The following is an 18,469-nucleotide window of genomic DNA, read 5'->3' as shown; positions in this document are numbered from 1 at the left end:
GATTACTAAGCCAACGGCAGTCCTACGTCAACCTTGCGGTTATATCATAGGTATAACCCATCCGTAGTTTTTTTTTCAGAGAAGCCACATATACGTGTCACGCATGGTGTCGCGAAATAAAGAAGGATGGTGTCCAAGCCAAGCCAGATTTTCAAGAATGAAATTTTATATTACAAACGTTGTGTATTACTGACAAGGGCTGATGAATGAATGCTTTCACTGAGTGAGCGTTTCGCGAAGCAATGAAACGGCAATTTGCGTAGATTTCCAAATCAATTCTCAGAACTCAACTCTCAGAACATGTACTGTTGATTGCACATTTCTAAGAGCAACATTGAAACATTGAACTTACTGAATATCCAATAAGCTTTTCAGTATCTCTTAGCAAAATAACATTTCTAACGCCTCCAAAAACAACGTACAAAGGACACAACAGAAAATTCAATCGAATCCGGTGTGTAGCGGGATGATGGTGGCGTCGACCGTTGCAGAACAAATTTTTACTTTCAGTTTTCCATCAAAAAACAGGAAATGGGTTATATCTATGGTATAACCGCAAGGGTGACGTAGGACTATCTTTGATTTAGTGATCATTTGTTTGACGTTGAATCTGAACCCACTCTGAATGAATGAATGAATGAATATTTGGGGGAATAACGAGAGCGTTACGTTCGAGACACAAGGTTTTATGCATTCAATATTGGATACGAAAATATTCTACTGATGGGGAAGAATAATCTTCAGAAACTTGATTGAAAAATCACAAAACCAAATGTATTTGGTCGCAGTATTATATAGATAGAAAACATTAAAATAAACTCTTTCGCTTGAATGTTTTTTCAATTCCCAGGGGAACTGTCAGATTATTTTTCAGCAACGATAACATCTTTCCGGAATCTTCTCGATGCTGGATGGCAACCAAACGAAAATAGTTCCGCGCGTGTATGTGTGTGTGGTGGCTGCTCCGATGTCTCAAGCGGAACCGTTTGTGGCATCACTCTCCTCCTGATGGATTCCCTTCTGGCCTTAGGTGCGCAAACAGGCTCTTGGTGACACCGTTTATCAGCGCTTTCATGATAAACGAAGTTAGCTTCACCACAACAGCGACAACATGCTACAATCGCTGTTCAATTATAACTGAGTGGATTTCCGAGCGGCGCTCGCTTATAAACCGATTGGTGATTTCAATAACCTGTTTTGAAAGCAATTTTAAGGCTATTGAAACAAGTTTTGGATCAAAAAGTAACAAGTATATAACGCGTAATCATTTTATCTTTCGAATGAATTGTTTATCATACCATTTCGTTCGGTTATTAACGGAGCTATTAACGCTCAAAATCTCGGTCTCCGGCGTAACGCTTTCGTGTTCGAAACTTTGATTTTACACCCCTGTTTAGAAATGAAAGACGTAGTCCTACGTCAAAATGCAACTATCACCGCTGAAAAATGCCTTTTTCACATCCGACTTAAAACGCACTTCCCTTTGAACCCTCTTTGAACCCGGAAACAATCTTCAAATTCACGAAAATTTAGTGATCGAATGATAAAATTTGCCAATAAGTCATTTACCGCTACCAATCTTGACTTTGATGGACTTTCAAGCTTGTCTATAGATTTTCGTTATTTCATTAGCTTTTCAAAACTGGTTTGAAAAGTTTTTGAGCTATGAAAAATAGTTTTTGGGTCACTAAGTAACAAACATCACTCATACATCTTTTATCTTTCGAAAGTGATTGTCATTTAAGGCTCTCGTTTTCGAAATTGGAAATTTACTCCTCAATACGGATGAAGAAATGAAGTGGTGCAAAAATACCGAAGCACTCTCTACCAGGCGGAATGAAACTCGATGCGGTGCCTCCACCGGACAAAATTGAATATCTGTATGCAATATCTTCCTCCCATTCTTCCTTTGTATCGAGTAACACAGTGGTGTCTAAATCAGCATTGCGAAAGACTGTAGCTTGAATCACTCTTCTCTGTAATGGATGTATGTTTTATTTTGTTTTTCAAGTGATCGTGGAATATTTGTTAATTTTTCGGTGTTAAACATTACTATTCGTACGATAACCAGTGTCTCATTGTAAATTCGCCCATCATCGACTCAAAACAATAGAGCGCGGTTGATTTGATTTGGGTTTCCGCAACGGTGAAACAGCAAACGGCGTGATGGAGAAAAGGCAATGTGGAGAATGTCATCTACCCATCAATGAACTCGAGCCAGTTCGCTGTGGTTTTTCTGTAGCTTTCTATCACATCAGCCAGCAATGTTGTGGTTTTAACAGCCGTGCACAGAAAGATTTGTTTGCTCACAGCAAAGCTCTCTTCATTTGCGCTGCTTATAAACAAGAACTGGGTGGCAGAAGTATCCGTGCCTATTTGGCTGAGATGATCAAGAATGTGCCGGTGGTGCAGATAAATGCAACAGCAACAGATCAAATCCAGCAGATTTGTGAAACGGCCAGTACACTCAGCGATAAAGTGGACCATTTGATGCTTTGGCAAAGTCGCTCTGGGGGGGGGTCTCCGTAGCCACATTGGTTGCGCGTTCGCTTAGTAAGCGATCGATCGTGAGTTCAAAACTCAGGGCCCCCATTGACCATCTTTGTGTTGTTACAGAATAACTACGTCCACGCAACAATCATCAGCGATGGAGATCGATCCACGGTTGAAATAAGATCGATTCATCCATACAACTGCTCTGCTCTGCAGAAATATCGGGCTGCTGTTCTATAAATAACTCAACAATGGATCAACGACTGTCTCCGCTGTCCAGTCTTAACTGTGGATAATGGAAGAACAGATAGAAAACTCTTTCGCCTAAATGGCTACTGTGTAAATATGTACCATTTGCAATGGTATAGAAGGGAATACTCTAACGCCGAAAAATGGCAACTGTGTAATGTGCTAATTATAGATATGATAAATATGTGACATGTACACGATTAAAATTCGGCTCTGTTACAGCTAAAATGCTAATGAGCCTAAAATAAACAAAAGGGATAAAAAAAAAGTCGCTCTGAACAGAATTCTACTGCACCTGTGTGGCCAAGACTCGGAGTTAAACGTCGCCGTGATGACAATGGCCAAACTGTGCGCGAATCTTCCAATTGGGGCACTAAGTCGATTGATTTTAACGATCTCTCTGTTGAAACCATTACACCAGCCCCTCCCCGGATAGATGGTGGCTCTATTTATCTGGCTTTCAGCCAACCATAACCGATGCTGATGTGAGAAAGTTGCCTGTTACTGATGTTACTGATGTTACTCGTTGCCTTGCTGATGACGTGAATAACACAATCGATGTTACCCGTTTGGTATAGCACCAGCGTATATACCCCCTCTAGCTTATCGCTTATTTATGGTATGGATTTTCTGAATCCACGCCAGCAAAACCTCATGCGAAACCATCTCGGTAGAATACTCGACTTGGTGTACACCAATATAGCATACGATTGTATTACAATTAACGAATCCTCTGCTTCATTGCTTCGTGTTGATTCTCATCATCCCTCGCTAGTGGTATCGATTTCAATCCCGGTTCAAGCCGATAACGCCCCTACGAACATTGACAGAAATGCACCACGACCACTCAACTACAGGAAACTAGATTTCAATGATCTATGCCACTATCTCACAAACACAGACTGGAATCTTGTCCTGAATTCCGATTGCATAGATAACATGGCCGAAAAATTTTGCTTATATTTACATTTGTCAGTGGCTAACATTGAATGTACCCATTAGTCAACGTCCCGTTTCATCCGCTTGGAGCAGTGCTGAATTGCGAAGACGCGAAATACATGTCAGCGAAGACTACGGCATCATCGCACAATTGAATCAATGACCGCATTTCGCTCTTCTAGTAATGCTTATCGTAGGTTGAATGCGAAACTGTGCAAATCATATATATTAAGGGTTCAATTTAACCTTAGACGTAACCCTAATGCGTTCTGGGGTTCTGTCAATTCAAAGAGGAAGAAATCAGCTATTCCGGCGCATACTTTTCTTGACAACGAGCAATCAGCCTCTGAATCTGAAAGCTGCAAGCATTTTACTGACTTATTTGCATCGGTCTTTGCAGAATCAATTGCTTCCGATCACGAAGTTGAACGAGCAATCGGGGATGTGCCTGCCGATATAGTGGATTTAGATATGTTTGAAATCACTCAGCCTATTGGTATTGCCGCTAGTAATAAACCGAAGAACACGTTTCCCCTGGACCCGATGGTATTCCCGCCGTTGTATTTCGTCAGTACCTCTTTAGCATATCTATTGAGTATGATTTTCAATCGCTCATTCGAACAGCGCAAATTTCCCGAAATTTGAAAACAATCAATTCTGTTTCCCGTGTTCAAAAGTGGCGATAGACGAAATGTTCGAAATTACCGTGAAATTACGAGTCTATCAGCTGCATCGAAATTGTTCGAAATGAAAGTTAGCCAAAACATAACCACTGGTGCGAAATGCTATATTTCTGCTGATCAGCATAGGTTCATGCCAGGTCGTTCGGTTACAACTAATTTGCTGGATTTTACGTTTACTTGTTTTGCTCAACTGGAAGCTAAAGCTCAAGTAGACTTGGTGTATACCGATCTAAAAGCTGCGTTCGATAAAATTGATCACCGCATTTTTTTTTTAATTTCATATATCGTTTATTCCATTCTATTTAAAATATTATTTACATTTAAATTAATTCTCGCATCTTAAAAAGAATGCAAGTTCACCTACATCGATTCTATCGTTCATTGAATTTACATAGGAGATGTATAATATAAATATTTTCAGTATTTGACTTCGTTTGGTAGGTCCGATGTTTGGCAGCGCTGGTTTAATCAATTCTTCGAAAGACAGGAGTTGCCATCCTTCTAGTATTTCAGTTATCTTCCGTTGCACGTACGTTGTAGTGTTTCTACTGCAGCATTACAATGTAAACAGCCTTCACCATCTGCTCGTTGAATGGTTCTCATCAGTTTTCTGTGCTCTATATTTTCGTTTATAAACAAATATAAATTGCTCCGCTGACATGATGATAGCTGTTTCGTCGCAATGTTCTTCCATATTCGTTTCCAATTCGCTTCCGGATTTCTTCTTTCAATACGAGGCGTTTCAGTTCGCTCCAAGAAAAAGCGGTGTATTAGATCACTCGTGGGATGTACTCTAACAAGTGGGGGGAGAAGGGGGATTTGTTGGGAAAGGATTTTGCGGCAGGGAAGGGTCTGCGGGAGGAGGAGTAGCTTGGTTCAGAAGGGATTGATAATAGGGAAGGGAACCACTTGCTTGCATGTGACGATTTACCAATAGCGCTTTGCATTTTATGCCTGGTAGCTGCAGTTTCAATCCACCAGCTTCTTTGTCACGCGCCAGTTGCGCCATTGGAACTCGCGCCACAGGAAGGAGCCCATGATCGCCGTTAATTTTGCTGTGTGGATACAATACGTTGACAGAATTGATGCCACATACCATATCTTTGCGGTAATGAATGTGTTCAGTAAAATAATTTTTTGTTGTAAAGGGTGTGTCACATCAAATTGCATCACGGAAAAAACGCTGTAGAAATTTAATTTTTAGGAATTATATCTTCAGCTTTCGCTTATAATCAGATAATAGTGTATAGATCACGTTTTCCATGCTTCACTGTCAATTTTTCGTAAATTTGGAAAAATGTCGTCGAACGAAAAAGAGCGTCGTGAATTAATCCTTTGCACTCATTTCGAGAATCCGGAGTTGATGCTGGGAATCGTCCAATCAACGGTCAGCAGAGTACTAAAACTTCGAGAACCTAACCATCGACCGGAAAGTGAAGAACGGCAAAAATGGATGCTCCGTCAGTGAAAAAGATCACAAGCGCGTAGTTAAGCAGTTTAGACGTGATCCGAGAAGTTCGGTCTGGGATGTCGCCAATAAGCTGAATTTGTCATGTTCATTCGTCCAGCGGACCAAGCAGCGGGAGGGCCTGCGTACATACAAGGTTCAGAAGGCTCCTAACCGCGACGAAAGGCAAAACATGGTGGGGAAGACGCGAGCCCGGAAGCTGTACACCGAAATGCTGACGAAGCCGCATTGCCTGGTAATGGACGACGAAACCTACGTCAAAGCGGACTTTCGTCAGCTGCTGGGCCTGTTGTTCTTCTCCGCAGAGAACAAAATCAGCATTCCGGAGGAGATTCGCAAGCAGAAACTATCCAAGTTTGCCAAAAAGTACATGGTGTGGCAAGCAATCTGCTCTTGCGGAAAGGGGAGCGCCCCCTTCGTGATGACCGGCACGGTAAACGGGCAGGTTTACCTTAAGGAGTGCCTACAGAAGCGCTTACCACCACTATTGAAGCAGCACGAGGGCCCGACCATCTTCTGGCCGGATCTCGCTTCGTGCCACTATTCAAAGGACGTGTTGGAGTGGTACGAAGCCAACGGGGTCACCTTCGTGCCAAAGGAAATGAACCCTCCCAACGCGCCGGTGCATCGCCCGATAGAGAAATATTGGGCGATTATGAAGCAGGCCTTCTGGAAGAACCCAAAAGTTGTCAAATCGGAGGCGGACTTCAAGAGAAAATGGATTTCTGTTCAAACAAAACTACAACCTGACGTTGTACAGAACCTTATGGGCGGGGTGAAGAGGAAGGTGCGAGCATACGGGCTTGGGCTCGAAGAATGAATAAAAAGAAAATGCCAAAAGTTGTTTAATAGTTTTTACTTTACTGTCTAAAATTTTCAAAAGTATCGGTCTACTGGGTCTACAGCGTTTTTTCCGTGATGCAATTTGATGGGACATGCCCTTTAAATTTAGATTTCTTAACGAGTGTAACCACACCTGCTGAGCAAATTTCGATACAAGTGCGTTCCAATTTATGTTTACCATTTCCCGGATCGAGTTGGTAAAAATCACACCCAGGATTTTCACCTTTTCTGCTGTGACCAGCCACGGAACATTCAATGGATTCTCATCTATGAGCCCGACGTTTATTGCAACAGTTTTTTGGCTGTTGAGTTTTGCTCCCGCAGCGTGCTTGAAATCATTAAATAGATCATTGATACTCTCTATTATATTTGTATTGGTTACAATCACAGATATGTCGTCTGCATAGGCTTACGAAAGCTGGGTTTATTCCTAGCTGCCGCATAGTTTGGTGAAGGTAAGAAAGGGATACCCGATCGAACGCATGGTCGAGATCGTAGCTAATCAGCTTCCCTTTTAGCTTGCTCGCTTTCAGCTGTGCGATTCTATCTTTCAGAGAAAGAGTAGCTTCAAAGATTGAGTGTCCGTCGTTAGAGCACTTTTGTGCATCGCTCAGTACTTGATGAGTCTGTATTACACGCTCGAGGCGAGACTTCAGGATTCTGCTCAAGATTTTGAAGTCCGCATTCAAAAGACTGATTGGTCGATATCCTCGTACAGTGTTTTCTGCTCCTCTCTTTCGTACTAACACGATTACACCGTTCGCGAACTCAGACGGTATCTCCGATACTAGGGCCTCGTTTAACACAAGGTTCAACTCTCGGTGGATGACGTCAAATGTGCGTTGATAAAATTCGATGGGTAACCCATCACTCTCCGCCGCCTTCTTCTTAGCTGATGTTCGAATTGCTGACCAAATTTCTGCTGTCGTTATCTCAGCCATGCAAGCTTCGTTCATTTATTGGTATCACCCTCTCGCATTGGAATGGATACCGTGATGTGTCCTCTACCTCTGTCGCTGTGTACAATCTCGTGAAATTGTATATATTAACGCGTAAACTAAGCCAGCTTGGTGCCTCGGAGAGACTAGTTGAATGGCTCAGCTCGTATCTGCGTGGCAGAGTTCTTCGTGTCAAATTAGGGACATGTACTTCAGCTCCGTCTGAAAACTTAAGTGGGGTACCTCAAGGTAGCAACTTGGGACCTCTTCGCTTCACGATTTCCTTCAATGATGAGGTGCTTTTACTTGGCGATGGCTGTAAACTAATCTACGCTGATGATCTGAAATTGTTTTGTGCGGTAAAGAGCATCGAATACTGTCATCGTCTACAACATTTGCTGAATGTGTTCGTCGACTGGTGCCGAAGGAACAAGTTGATTGTCAGTATTCCGAAGTGTTCCATCATGACGTTTCATCGAATATCGAATATAAATATTGGAGATATTGTGCTTAATAGAGTTAAACAAATAAATGATTTAGGCGTCTTATTAGATAAAAAGCTTTCATTCGCTAATCATCGAAATGCCACTGTTGCTAAGGCCAACCGACAATTAGGTTTTATAACCAAAATTGCCAAAGATTTAAAAGACCCATATTGCTTAAAAGCCCTGTACTGTTCATTGATTCGTCCTATCCTGGAGAACGCATCTCTAATTTGGATGCCCCACCAACTGAACTGGAGCTTGATAATCGAAAGTATTCAAAAACGGTTTATTTGTGTCGCCCTGAAAGATTTGCTTTGGCGAGATCCTGCAAACTTACCACCATATCGTGACCGTTGCAAGTTAATAAACTTTGACACCCTGGCCAGACGTAGGAAGATTCAGCAGGTATCATTTGTGGCGAAGCTGCTGAACAATGATGTCGACTGTCCCCGATTGCTGTCGCTACTCGACTTGCGAGTTCCTTCTCGAGCTCTACGAAAACCCGCTTTGCTTCATCCGAGATTTCATCGCACAGCGTTTGGATATAATGAGCCCATATCATCGATGATTCGCTACTTTACTCACGTTGAGGATTTGTTCGAGTCTGGCGAGCGTCCCAGCTGTTTTTCGAGAAGTGTGGCTAGATCTGAATACTTTCATGATGTATTATGATATTATTCATTAAGACATGTTTTATTTATTTATAATGATACTACATCCCATTGAGAGATTAGATCTTCTTCACAATTTTTCGCCAATAATCCCGATCCATGGCTGCAGTTCTCCAACTCCCGGCTGCACCGATTCTTGCCAAGTCCTGCTCCACCTGGTCCAACCTCCTCGCTCGCTGGGCTCCTCTCCTTCTTGTTTCTACCGGATTCGATGCGAACACCATCTTTGCAGGGCTGCTGTCCGGCAATCTTGCAACATGCCCTGCCCATCGCACTCGTCCAGCCTTGGCGACTTTCTGAATGCTGGGTTCGCCGTAGAGTTGCGCCAGTTCGTGGCAGTTCGTCCATGCTTCGTGCCCATAGAGAACAACCGGTCGAATTAAAGATTTGTACATGGTACACTTCGTACGGGGTCGGAGTTTGTTGGACCTCAAGGATTTGCGGAGCCCATAGTAGGCACGACTTCCATTGACAATGCGTCTTCGAATTTCACGGCTGTTGTTGTTGTCAGTTGTTATCAACGAGCCAAGGTAGACAAATTCCTCTACCACCTCGAGCTCGTCGCCGTCGATCACAACACTACTACCAAGAAGAACTCTGTTGCGATCATTCCCTCCAGCTAGCATGTATTTAGTCTTAGACGCATTGATCCCAAGCCCAATCAGCCCTACTTCGTGTTTCAGTCGGGTATACAAGTCGGCTACCGTCGCATGTGTTCTTCCGATTATGTCCACGTCGTCGGCGAAGCAGATAAACTGACTAGACTTGTTGAAAATCGTGCCCCGCATGTTGAAGCCCGCTCTCCGCATAACACCTTCCAGCGCCACGTTGAAGAGCAGACAGGAGATTCCATTGCCTTGTCGAAGTCCCCTGTGAGTCTCAAATGATTCCGACAGCTCACCTGAGATCCGCACACTACACCGCACACCGTTCATCGTTGCCTGAATCAGTCTTGTCAGCTTTCGGGGAAAGCCGTGTTCGTCCATGATCCTCCATAGCTGTCGTCGGTCAATGCGGCCTTGAAGTCGACGAAGATATGGTGTGTAGGGACCTGATACTCGCGGCACTTTTGGAGGATCTGCCGCAGTGTAAAAATCTGGTCCGTCGTCGAGCAACCGGGCATGAATCCGGCCTGATAACTTCCCACGAATCTACTTACTATTGGCGATAGGCGGCGGAAGAGGATCTGAGACAAAATTTTGTAGGCACCATTCAGGATTGTGATGGCACGATAGTTCCCATAATCCAACTTGTCGCCTTTTTTATAGATGGGGCAGATTACCCCGTCCTTCCACTCCTCCGGTAGCTGTTCTGTGTCCCAGATCCTGACTATCAACCGGTGCATACACTCCACAAGTTTTCTCGGACCTCCCTTGAAGAGCTCCGCTACGAGGCCATCCTTACCAGCTGCTTTGTGGTTCTTGAGCTGATTAATGGCCTCCTTAACTTCACCCATCGTCGGGGGTGGTACGTCGTCGTTGTTCATTGCACCGGTGTAGTCCTCCTCAACGCCGTCTAGGTCTCCTGTCTGCGCGCTGTTCAGGTGTTCATCGTAGTGCTGCCTCCACCTTTCGATCACCTCGCGTTCGTTCATCAAGATGCCTCACTCCTTGTTTCTGCACATTTCGGCCCGCGGCACAAAGCCTTTGTGCGAGGCGTTCATACCCGATGACGGTCTCTGCTGTGCTGCTAATTACTGATTTTAAGGAGTTCCAGCATTCATCGAGGGGAACAGCATCCAGTTCGTCTACCCCCGGTAATGCAGCTTCAAGACGCTGCGAGAATGTTGCAGCAACGTTCGGCTCCTGTAGTCGTCGTAGGTGGTACCGTGGTGAGCGCTGGTGTCTTATGTTATTGACAACTGACAGTTTAGAACGCAGTTTGACCATCACCAGGTAGTGGTCTGAATCGATGTTAGCGCCACGATAGGTTCCGACGTCGATGACATCCGAGAAGTGCCGACCGTCGATCAAAACGTGGTCAATTTGTGTTTCCGTTTGCTGTGGTGATCTCCAGGTGTAAAGGTATTGGAGGCTGTGCTGGAAGAAGGTGCTACGTATGGCCATGTTCTTGGAGGCAGCGAAGTCGATAAGTCTTAGGCCGTTTTCGTTGGTTCGCTGATGGGCGCTGAACCTACCAATTGCCGGTCTGAATTCCTCCTACTGGCCGACCTGAGCGTTCAAATCACCGATGACGATTTTGATGTCGTGTTTTGGGCAGCGATCGTATTCACGCTCTAGCTGCGCGTAGAATTCTTCTTTATCGTCATCGGTGCTAGCCAGATGGGGGCTGTGGACGTTGATAATGCTGATATTGAAGAAGTGGCCTCTCATCCTCAATCTGCACATTCTTTCATTGATCGGCCACCAACCAATCACCCGTTTTTGCATCTCCCCCATCACGATGAAAGCTGTACCCAGCTCGTGTGTGTTGCCGCAGCTCTGATAGATGGTATATCCACCATGGAACGATCGCACCATCGAACCTTTCCAGCACACCTCCTGCAGCGCTACGATGTTGAAATTGCGGGCCCTCAATATTTCCGAAAGAATTCGGGTACTCGCAAGAAAATTGAGAGACTTGCAGTTCCATGTTCCGAGTTTCCAATCTCTAGTCCGTGTTCTTTGCGTGGGTCTAGTCCGATTGTCCTGTCTCGAATTTCTTTGTGAATTTTCCTGTGCGTTTTATTTTTACGGATGGCTTGCAGGGCCTGCACCAACCCCCTGTCTCGCCGGAAGACCGTCGTGCACAGCTCTTTTTAGAGTCCCCGCTGGCACGAAGACAGTGATCAGCCGCCCCTAACATGGGGATCAGACGATGTTTTGAGCCGAACCTCCATGGTGAACAGACGCTCGGATAGGCCCCCTTTCCTGTCAGCATACGACCAAGATCCCACCGGGGTTGGTTACCCGATCTTCACTATGGTTACCACGCCGGCACCACGGGGAGGTAGGGATAGGAGTTACTGGACAGGAAGCTAAGGACCACGAATGGGGTCTATTTTATGCCTGCAGGTACGCGAAGTACCGATGGTACGCTTAGTCCAGTCATTTATCAACCAATTTCATTAAGACATGTCAGTTAGATGAATATAACAATAATTAAAAAATAAATAAATATATAAATAATGATGATTATGGTTCGAATTTAAAGGCTTGAAAATTTCTCAGTTTATTCGCCTCTAGTCTTGTGTTTAGACACAAACAAAATTATTTAGAATGGTGCTAACCATCATCCCATAGTTTGTCATACAAACCCTACATACTATTAAGCTATTGTTCATTACCATTGTACCATCCCGACTACATAAATTTTACATTCTACAAAATTCTACTTAAGGTACCGAATTTCGTTCTAATGATATTGTAAACGAACTGAATCAAAAAAATCTTCAAATAACATGCAATTCTTTGCCAGATAACCTAGCTGTTGAAGGCGAACCACAACATTATCCTAACTGCACTAATACTTATCATCCCACGAGCACTGAATAATTTTAATACCTTCCGTTGACATCATCATCTATGTTTTTCCAGCAGCTCTGAAAACTCAATTTACCTAATCTCCGTCCAACCGGTCCAAGTGATCCATTGTATTCCGAAGCGACTTTTCACCCGGTACCTGACAGCAGCAGCAGCGATAGTAGAGATGAAAAATTATAAAACAATAAAGACTATAAATTAACGTGATTGTTTCGCACTCGTACAGAATTTCCTACGTGCCGGCACATCTCAGGGAAAGTTTTCCACAGATTCTCCACGTATCCTGTCGTACTCCCTGGCGAGAGGCGGCGTATCGTCAGCCAGTTCGAGCCAGGCAGGCTATAGCAAGCAGTAAATTATGCAAATTTCTATACCGACTCCCCCACCAAATACACCCACTCGCGGCGAGTATTATAATGAAGCGAGTGGCGGCGGCGGCGGCGGTATGATGAGACTGATGATCACCAAGTACCATGTTTTTTTTGTATTTTGTAGAGAGTAGCGTTCAGCGCATTTCATGACATTGTGCGACAGCAGAGGCGACTGTTTTGTGGAGAAGAATGCTTTTCTGTGCTCGTTCGGGGAAAATGCGGAAAATGTTCAATATTGGATGGATGCAACAACGCAAGGCGTGTATGGCACATGTTCGCTTTTAATGCAGCAAGGGGAAGAATTTCGCTATTAATTCATTTAGTGACGGATACACATATGCGGAAGAGTGCAAGAGGGTAGTTGTCGTGAATGAGACGTTCAGCTATTGTTTTCTTCATATTTTGTCTATAGAGAGAATGTGGTTCCTAAACTGAATCATTCATGTTTGATGTCTTCGGAGCAAAACTCATTACACAGTGGTTGAGCATATCACCGGCGTTTCTCGGTTTGCATTTTTGGGAATCAACGTGGGTTACGCACAGGGTTGGAAAAAGGAACAAGCTGGAAAATTATTTCATAGTCATTTAAAAACAACAAACTATGTACTCTTAATGTTGTTGACAGCAATATTAACAACTATCTCCGTGCAGCCTCTGATGATGACAAAGACGGCTAAAGCTGATTTACTTATCTCCTTTAAATTGTTCCTTGTGAAATTCAGCATCTGCTGGTGCCACACATCGGAACGACTCGAACCGTGTAATTTTCTAATTGAATTTTACCACTTTCCAAACAACTTTGTATGTACTTCCTCACGCTTCGTACGAGCGACGTCGGAATAAAACGTTTCGATTCATCAAAGATTTACGTATAATAATAAAAGCACATTTATTGCCGCGAAAATTCACTTATCACTCAAAGTTCAATCTCACTAGCCAACACGTGTGGGTTGGTTGTTAATCCGATAGCACCGTTGGTTACAGCTCCAGTTGGTCCAAATTGTTGAGCTCATTCTCGATCCAGCTTCGATAGGTCGTAATGTTGGTGAACAGATGCGGCGCCCGGTTGATATCCGTGGACCATGTGAGGATGCCTCGCAACTCGACGCGTGCCTTTCCATCCTGCCCGAATTCAGTGCAAATTAAGGGCGATCCGCTCAGGTCCTGAAAGTGAAACACAATTATTTCGATAGCTTTCGTTAGCGTTAACTGATGATGGGTGGGTGCTTTTGCGAGAGAGCTGTAACGCCGTGAAGTTTTAGCGAGAAGCCGCGTGGCAACCCGTTAATCAAATGCCGCAAATCAAATTCGTTATTAATCTAAACAAGCTAAACCAAATTTTCAGAATAGCAAGACAAACAACCACCGTGGCCACATTCAGCGGATAATCCTTTCTCTGCGGAAACCATGATTTTAGCAGCGTTTCTACGCAGTCTTACCACGTTTAAGCTGCGACTTTTGTCCACCGGTCCGGCACACAGATTCCCCTGATGCTGGAGATAGTCCCGATGCTCTCGTTGGCATTCGCCGCTGCTACCCGGAAAAATGCTAATATTTGCCGTTATGTAATTAGCGCCATCGTCGCTACGAACCAGCTGCTGCTGCTGCTGATGCTGTTGATGATAGCTTCGCTGTCGCTGCCGGTGATTCCGGCGCTGTCTCCTGTTGCCGGATCGTTGGCCAGCACTGGCGGAACGTACCATTGGAGTTGGAAGGGGGAAGAAGGAAAAAAACAGAAAGATAAATGTGATAATTGAATAAATAATGTTCTCTTGTTGAAACTATTTAACTATCACTTAGCCAAATAGCATTTCCGTTTGCTTAGCGATTGAAGATAGTACACATGAGAAGTAAAAGAGATGTTAGTAGAGCAAACCGATGTTTAGCGTGTTACCACACGTTTTAGATAACCCAACAAAACCGTGAATAAATTGAAGCAGTGTGGCATTTCATATATAAGTGATAGTAAAATGTATACCATACGTCGTTTATATTTTTTTTAAACTCCAGAAAACCCTTAGTTTTTTCTTCTTATTGTCCACAGAGGATGGAATGATTGGTGGAGATCCACTTCTAAGAGTCATGCCAACTAAATTAAAAATGTTTCGCTATAGAAATGCTAAAGTCATATGTGAACAACTAAAGATCCACCGAAAAGTTTACTTTAATGAATCATCCATTGTGGGCGAAGATGGGCACGGGACCAACTTCACCTACCTATATCAATTACTGAGCTAAAATGAACAAGAGAACAAATAGACCAACACCAAGACCAAGATGAAAACATTCGATCAAACTTACTGCCAGTATATGGTGTCCCACATCAAATTGCATCACGGAAAAAACTTTGTAGAAAAATACCTAGTTCACCGATCTTTTTCAAACTTTCAGACAATAAAATATAACCGATTAGCTTTTGGCATTCAACTTCATTACCATAGCCGTATGCTCGCGTCTTACGCTCAACTCAACTCATAAGGTTCTGTACAACATCTGGCTGCAGCTTCTTCTGTACGGAAACCCACTTTTCACGTAGGATTACGTCTTCCGGGAACTTATTGAGGATACAAATCGGAAAACGAAATTACATCGTGAAAAATGTCCAACTTCAAATGCGTGTTGCTCAGTCATTTCATGATGGATTAATGAGATTTTTGCGTCAATCAAAAAATCAAAAAAATTTGAACGAAAATTACATTACACTTGATTATATTTTACAGTCAACTGCGAAACACTTACCAAGCAATCACAGTAACCTGATAACGATGATGAGTACTGATAAAACACGAGAGAAATTTGAATAGGTATTGATGATGGAGTAAATTCTACGTGCTCACGCTAGGCAAACATCAAACATAAACGATAATGAGTAGTGCCGTTGGGTTTTATTTGACGAAGATATACGTCTTTCATTAAGGGTGCTGAATTAGCAAACAGGTCACGTTTTTATGAAATAAAGTTAACGTTAATAACTATTTTTACCGTGAACGGATTTTGGCGATTTACATACCAAACGAGTCGGAAATTCCCTAAGATATGCTTTGATATGCTATACAATACAATCCCATAGTCTGTATATGGTTTAAATTGATGAAAATTGAAAGCATTCCCATTTCCTCATATATTTGTTCTGTCCATTTGTGTGCTTTCCCGAACAGAGCTGTCAATAACGAGCAACTTATCGACGAGCAACGAAGGGTAAATCGTAAGATGTAGATAAACAGTTGATCTCGCTGAGGCAAACTCATTCTTTAGAGGCGAATGAACTGAAAAGTTGGAACCCTCTTAAAGCCAAAAAGAAGTAGAAGAAACTCATTCTTGGTGAGGACACCGACTGGACAACATCATTGCTGGGCGAGCTGGAAGGCGAGGGATCGACTGCCTCTCTAAAGACAATAGAGGCGGAGGAGTAGGAGGATATGAGGAAAGAGTTGAGTTTTCCAATGGTCGTTTTGAAGACTAGAAACGAATGAACTAAAAAGTTCAAAGTCTTCCAACAAAGAAGAAGAAGGCAAACTTTCATTTTTCGTGAGGAAATCGACTGAACAAGATCGTTGCTGGGCGAGCTGGACGGCGAGGGATCGAATGCGCGACCAAATTACTCACTCACTGATGACTCTGGCATTGCAATCATTGCATCAAACTGACGCCATTGTCTTGATGTTTAGAGCTACACAATTTTGTAGGGAATCATCAAGCTTTGCTATCGTCAGCTCACCAAGAATATAAAAGTTCTGGAATTTTTCAGTGATTTGGTTTCGCATGACGGTGGGAAAACTCTGTCCACAAAGGATGACAGCTGAGCTAATCTAGACTGGCAATATCAACATAAAGGGCTTCTGTTGAGAAGAGCGCAAAACGGAGATAAGTGTGTGTATATTCAAATGCTTCAATCCATCGATATATGGATATTTGTGTGCGTAAGTGCGTGCTTCATAACCCGTACGTAAAAATAGTGCATCTTCGCTACGCTGATAGTGTTAACTTTCTTACAGCTGGTTCTTTCGACGCAGCTTGGGTCGTCTGTTGAGGGATCTCTGGGGGAACTTCAAACAATAACTCGCGACAGGAACACAGAACAATGGTAGACACAAAATGGCGGAGAGGCACGATTACAATATACACTGTATAATGGCGGAAAACAAGATTTACTACGAACAATCCAACAAGGAAAAAACACCGCGGTTTGGATGGCCACACAATTTACACTTAAAAATAAATTGATAAATATTTTTTATTACATATTTTTGGTTTTTTTATTATAATTTTCAACTGGCTCGAGCTCACCGGTTTCGTTGCGGCCGTTCGCTGCGTTGGTCGACTTTGACGAATCCTCGTAGAATGGGGCTGGCAGTTCCAGCACGGCTTCGGCTGGACAGAATAGACAGGCAGGACAGTCTCGATAAACTGGATAAGCTGGATGATCACACGGCGAATAACGCCTTTTCCACGTGGCACGGTCGGATATGGCTGTGGCCGGCGTCACTGATCGATCAGAGGGTCGAATCGACTGAAGATTTGTTCGCACCGAATAACTCGGGAAAATCCACTCTTTTCCGGTTCCGGAAACACTTCTTAAGAGCCTAGCAAATTGGCGTCGCTAGCTCACATGCACGAATCACAGGATCCCTTTTTAGGTGGCGGGATTCCTTTTAAAAAATTCAGCAGTGATAACAACTGCGTCCGTGCTGATCCAAATCTTCGCGAAGATTCTTCGAACTTTTTCATTTTTTACTTCCTCCAAACCTTTCCTCTTCCTTTTCCTAACAATTAAATCTCTCGACCCTATTCATATCTTCTGGTAATTTTCCATTAGGTAGTGTTTCCAATGCCTTTGCCGAGCCGTCCCCCTTACGATGCGATGACAAGGAACACGATAACTACTCCGACAACACAAACACAACTTAATACTATTGGTTTCGGTTGGTGTCACGACTATCATTTGAACATTTAAGGTAGCATGCTATACCTTGACACTAAACCTAACACTTGCTTTCCGCGAAAATAAATAAATAAATGAATGAATAAATAAATAAACAATGAACTGAATGAACAAAACACGTAATTGTAAATAAACTTTGAATGTATATATAAATAAATAAATTAATTAATTAATAAGTAAATAAATAAATATGTAAATAAATATATTTCTTTTCCTACTACTAAATAAATACAATAAAACTAACTAACAAAAAAAATAATTCTTTGTGAAACACCAACCTGGGGTTCTGCGATTAACTGTTTTATTTATATTTTAACAAAAATTTGGGCTCATAGGTCATCTTTTTCTACTACAATTAATTACAGACACCCAACACTACATTTCTCTTTCATTTGTCATATGCGAAACTACAGAAAGGTCAAACACAAATTGTGGACATCGATTGTTGGTTTCTCATATGACAATACAACACAAACAAATATTTTACAATTTTTTTTTGTACAATATTGATAAGGCCCAAACCAACGGTTGGCCTTTCCACCAAATTTGACATTGTAACCCAACGGTTACAATATAAACAAGGGGAAGGGAAAGACGGGATAAGACCGCCCGGCAGGGTAAGACGGACCACTTACCCCGCGGGTGGTTCTTCTTACCCCGCCAGCAAAATAAACAGAAAATTTTTATCATTTTAAAAATTAATTTTAAAAAAACGCCAAAGAAGTTAGGCAATCAACATTTACACATTTTTTAGTAGTAGATTATTATATACTCAATGATATGCAGCGCAACAAATAGGGGAAATTCTAAAGGACGTTTAACTGAAAATTGGTTTTCTTAGGGGGGTGGTCTTACCCCGTCTTCCCCTACATGTGTTATCGGCGTTGGCAGTCAATGTTGAAACT

The 18,469-nt window shown here is 42.8% G+C and overlaps 1 protein-coding gene across 4 annotated transcripts in view; it reads right to left on the bottom strand.

The window, feature by feature from the left end:
* Positions 1–13,492: 13,492 nt before the first annotated feature.
* LOC129769228 (uncharacterized) overlaps positions 13,493–18,469 on the bottom strand; it is a 150,422-nt gene continuing 145,445 nt past the window's right edge. For all 4 annotated transcript variants that reach the window (XM_055771333.1, XM_055771334.1, XM_055771335.1 and 1 more), the window contains exons 8-9: positions 14,062–14,308; positions 13,493–13,786 (exon numbers count right to left, since the gene is read on the bottom strand). In XM_055771333.1, the coding sequence (XP_055627308.1) occupies positions 13,601–13,786; positions 14,062–14,308 (433 nt within the window). In that variant the 3' untranslated portion in view covers positions 13,493–13,600. The remainder of the gene's footprint in view (positions 13,787–14,061; positions 14,309–18,469) is intronic.

Source organism: Toxorhynchites rutilus, chromosome 2, assembly GCF_029784135.1.
Source record: "Toxorhynchites rutilus septentrionalis strain SRP chromosome 2, ASM2978413v1, whole genome shotgun sequence".
NCBI classification, from domain to species: Eukaryota; Metazoa; Arthropoda; class Insecta; order Diptera; family Culicidae; genus Toxorhynchites; species Toxorhynchites rutilus.
Note: the sequence above shows the minus strand (reverse complement) of the source record. Positions and strands in the feature narration are given on the sequence as shown.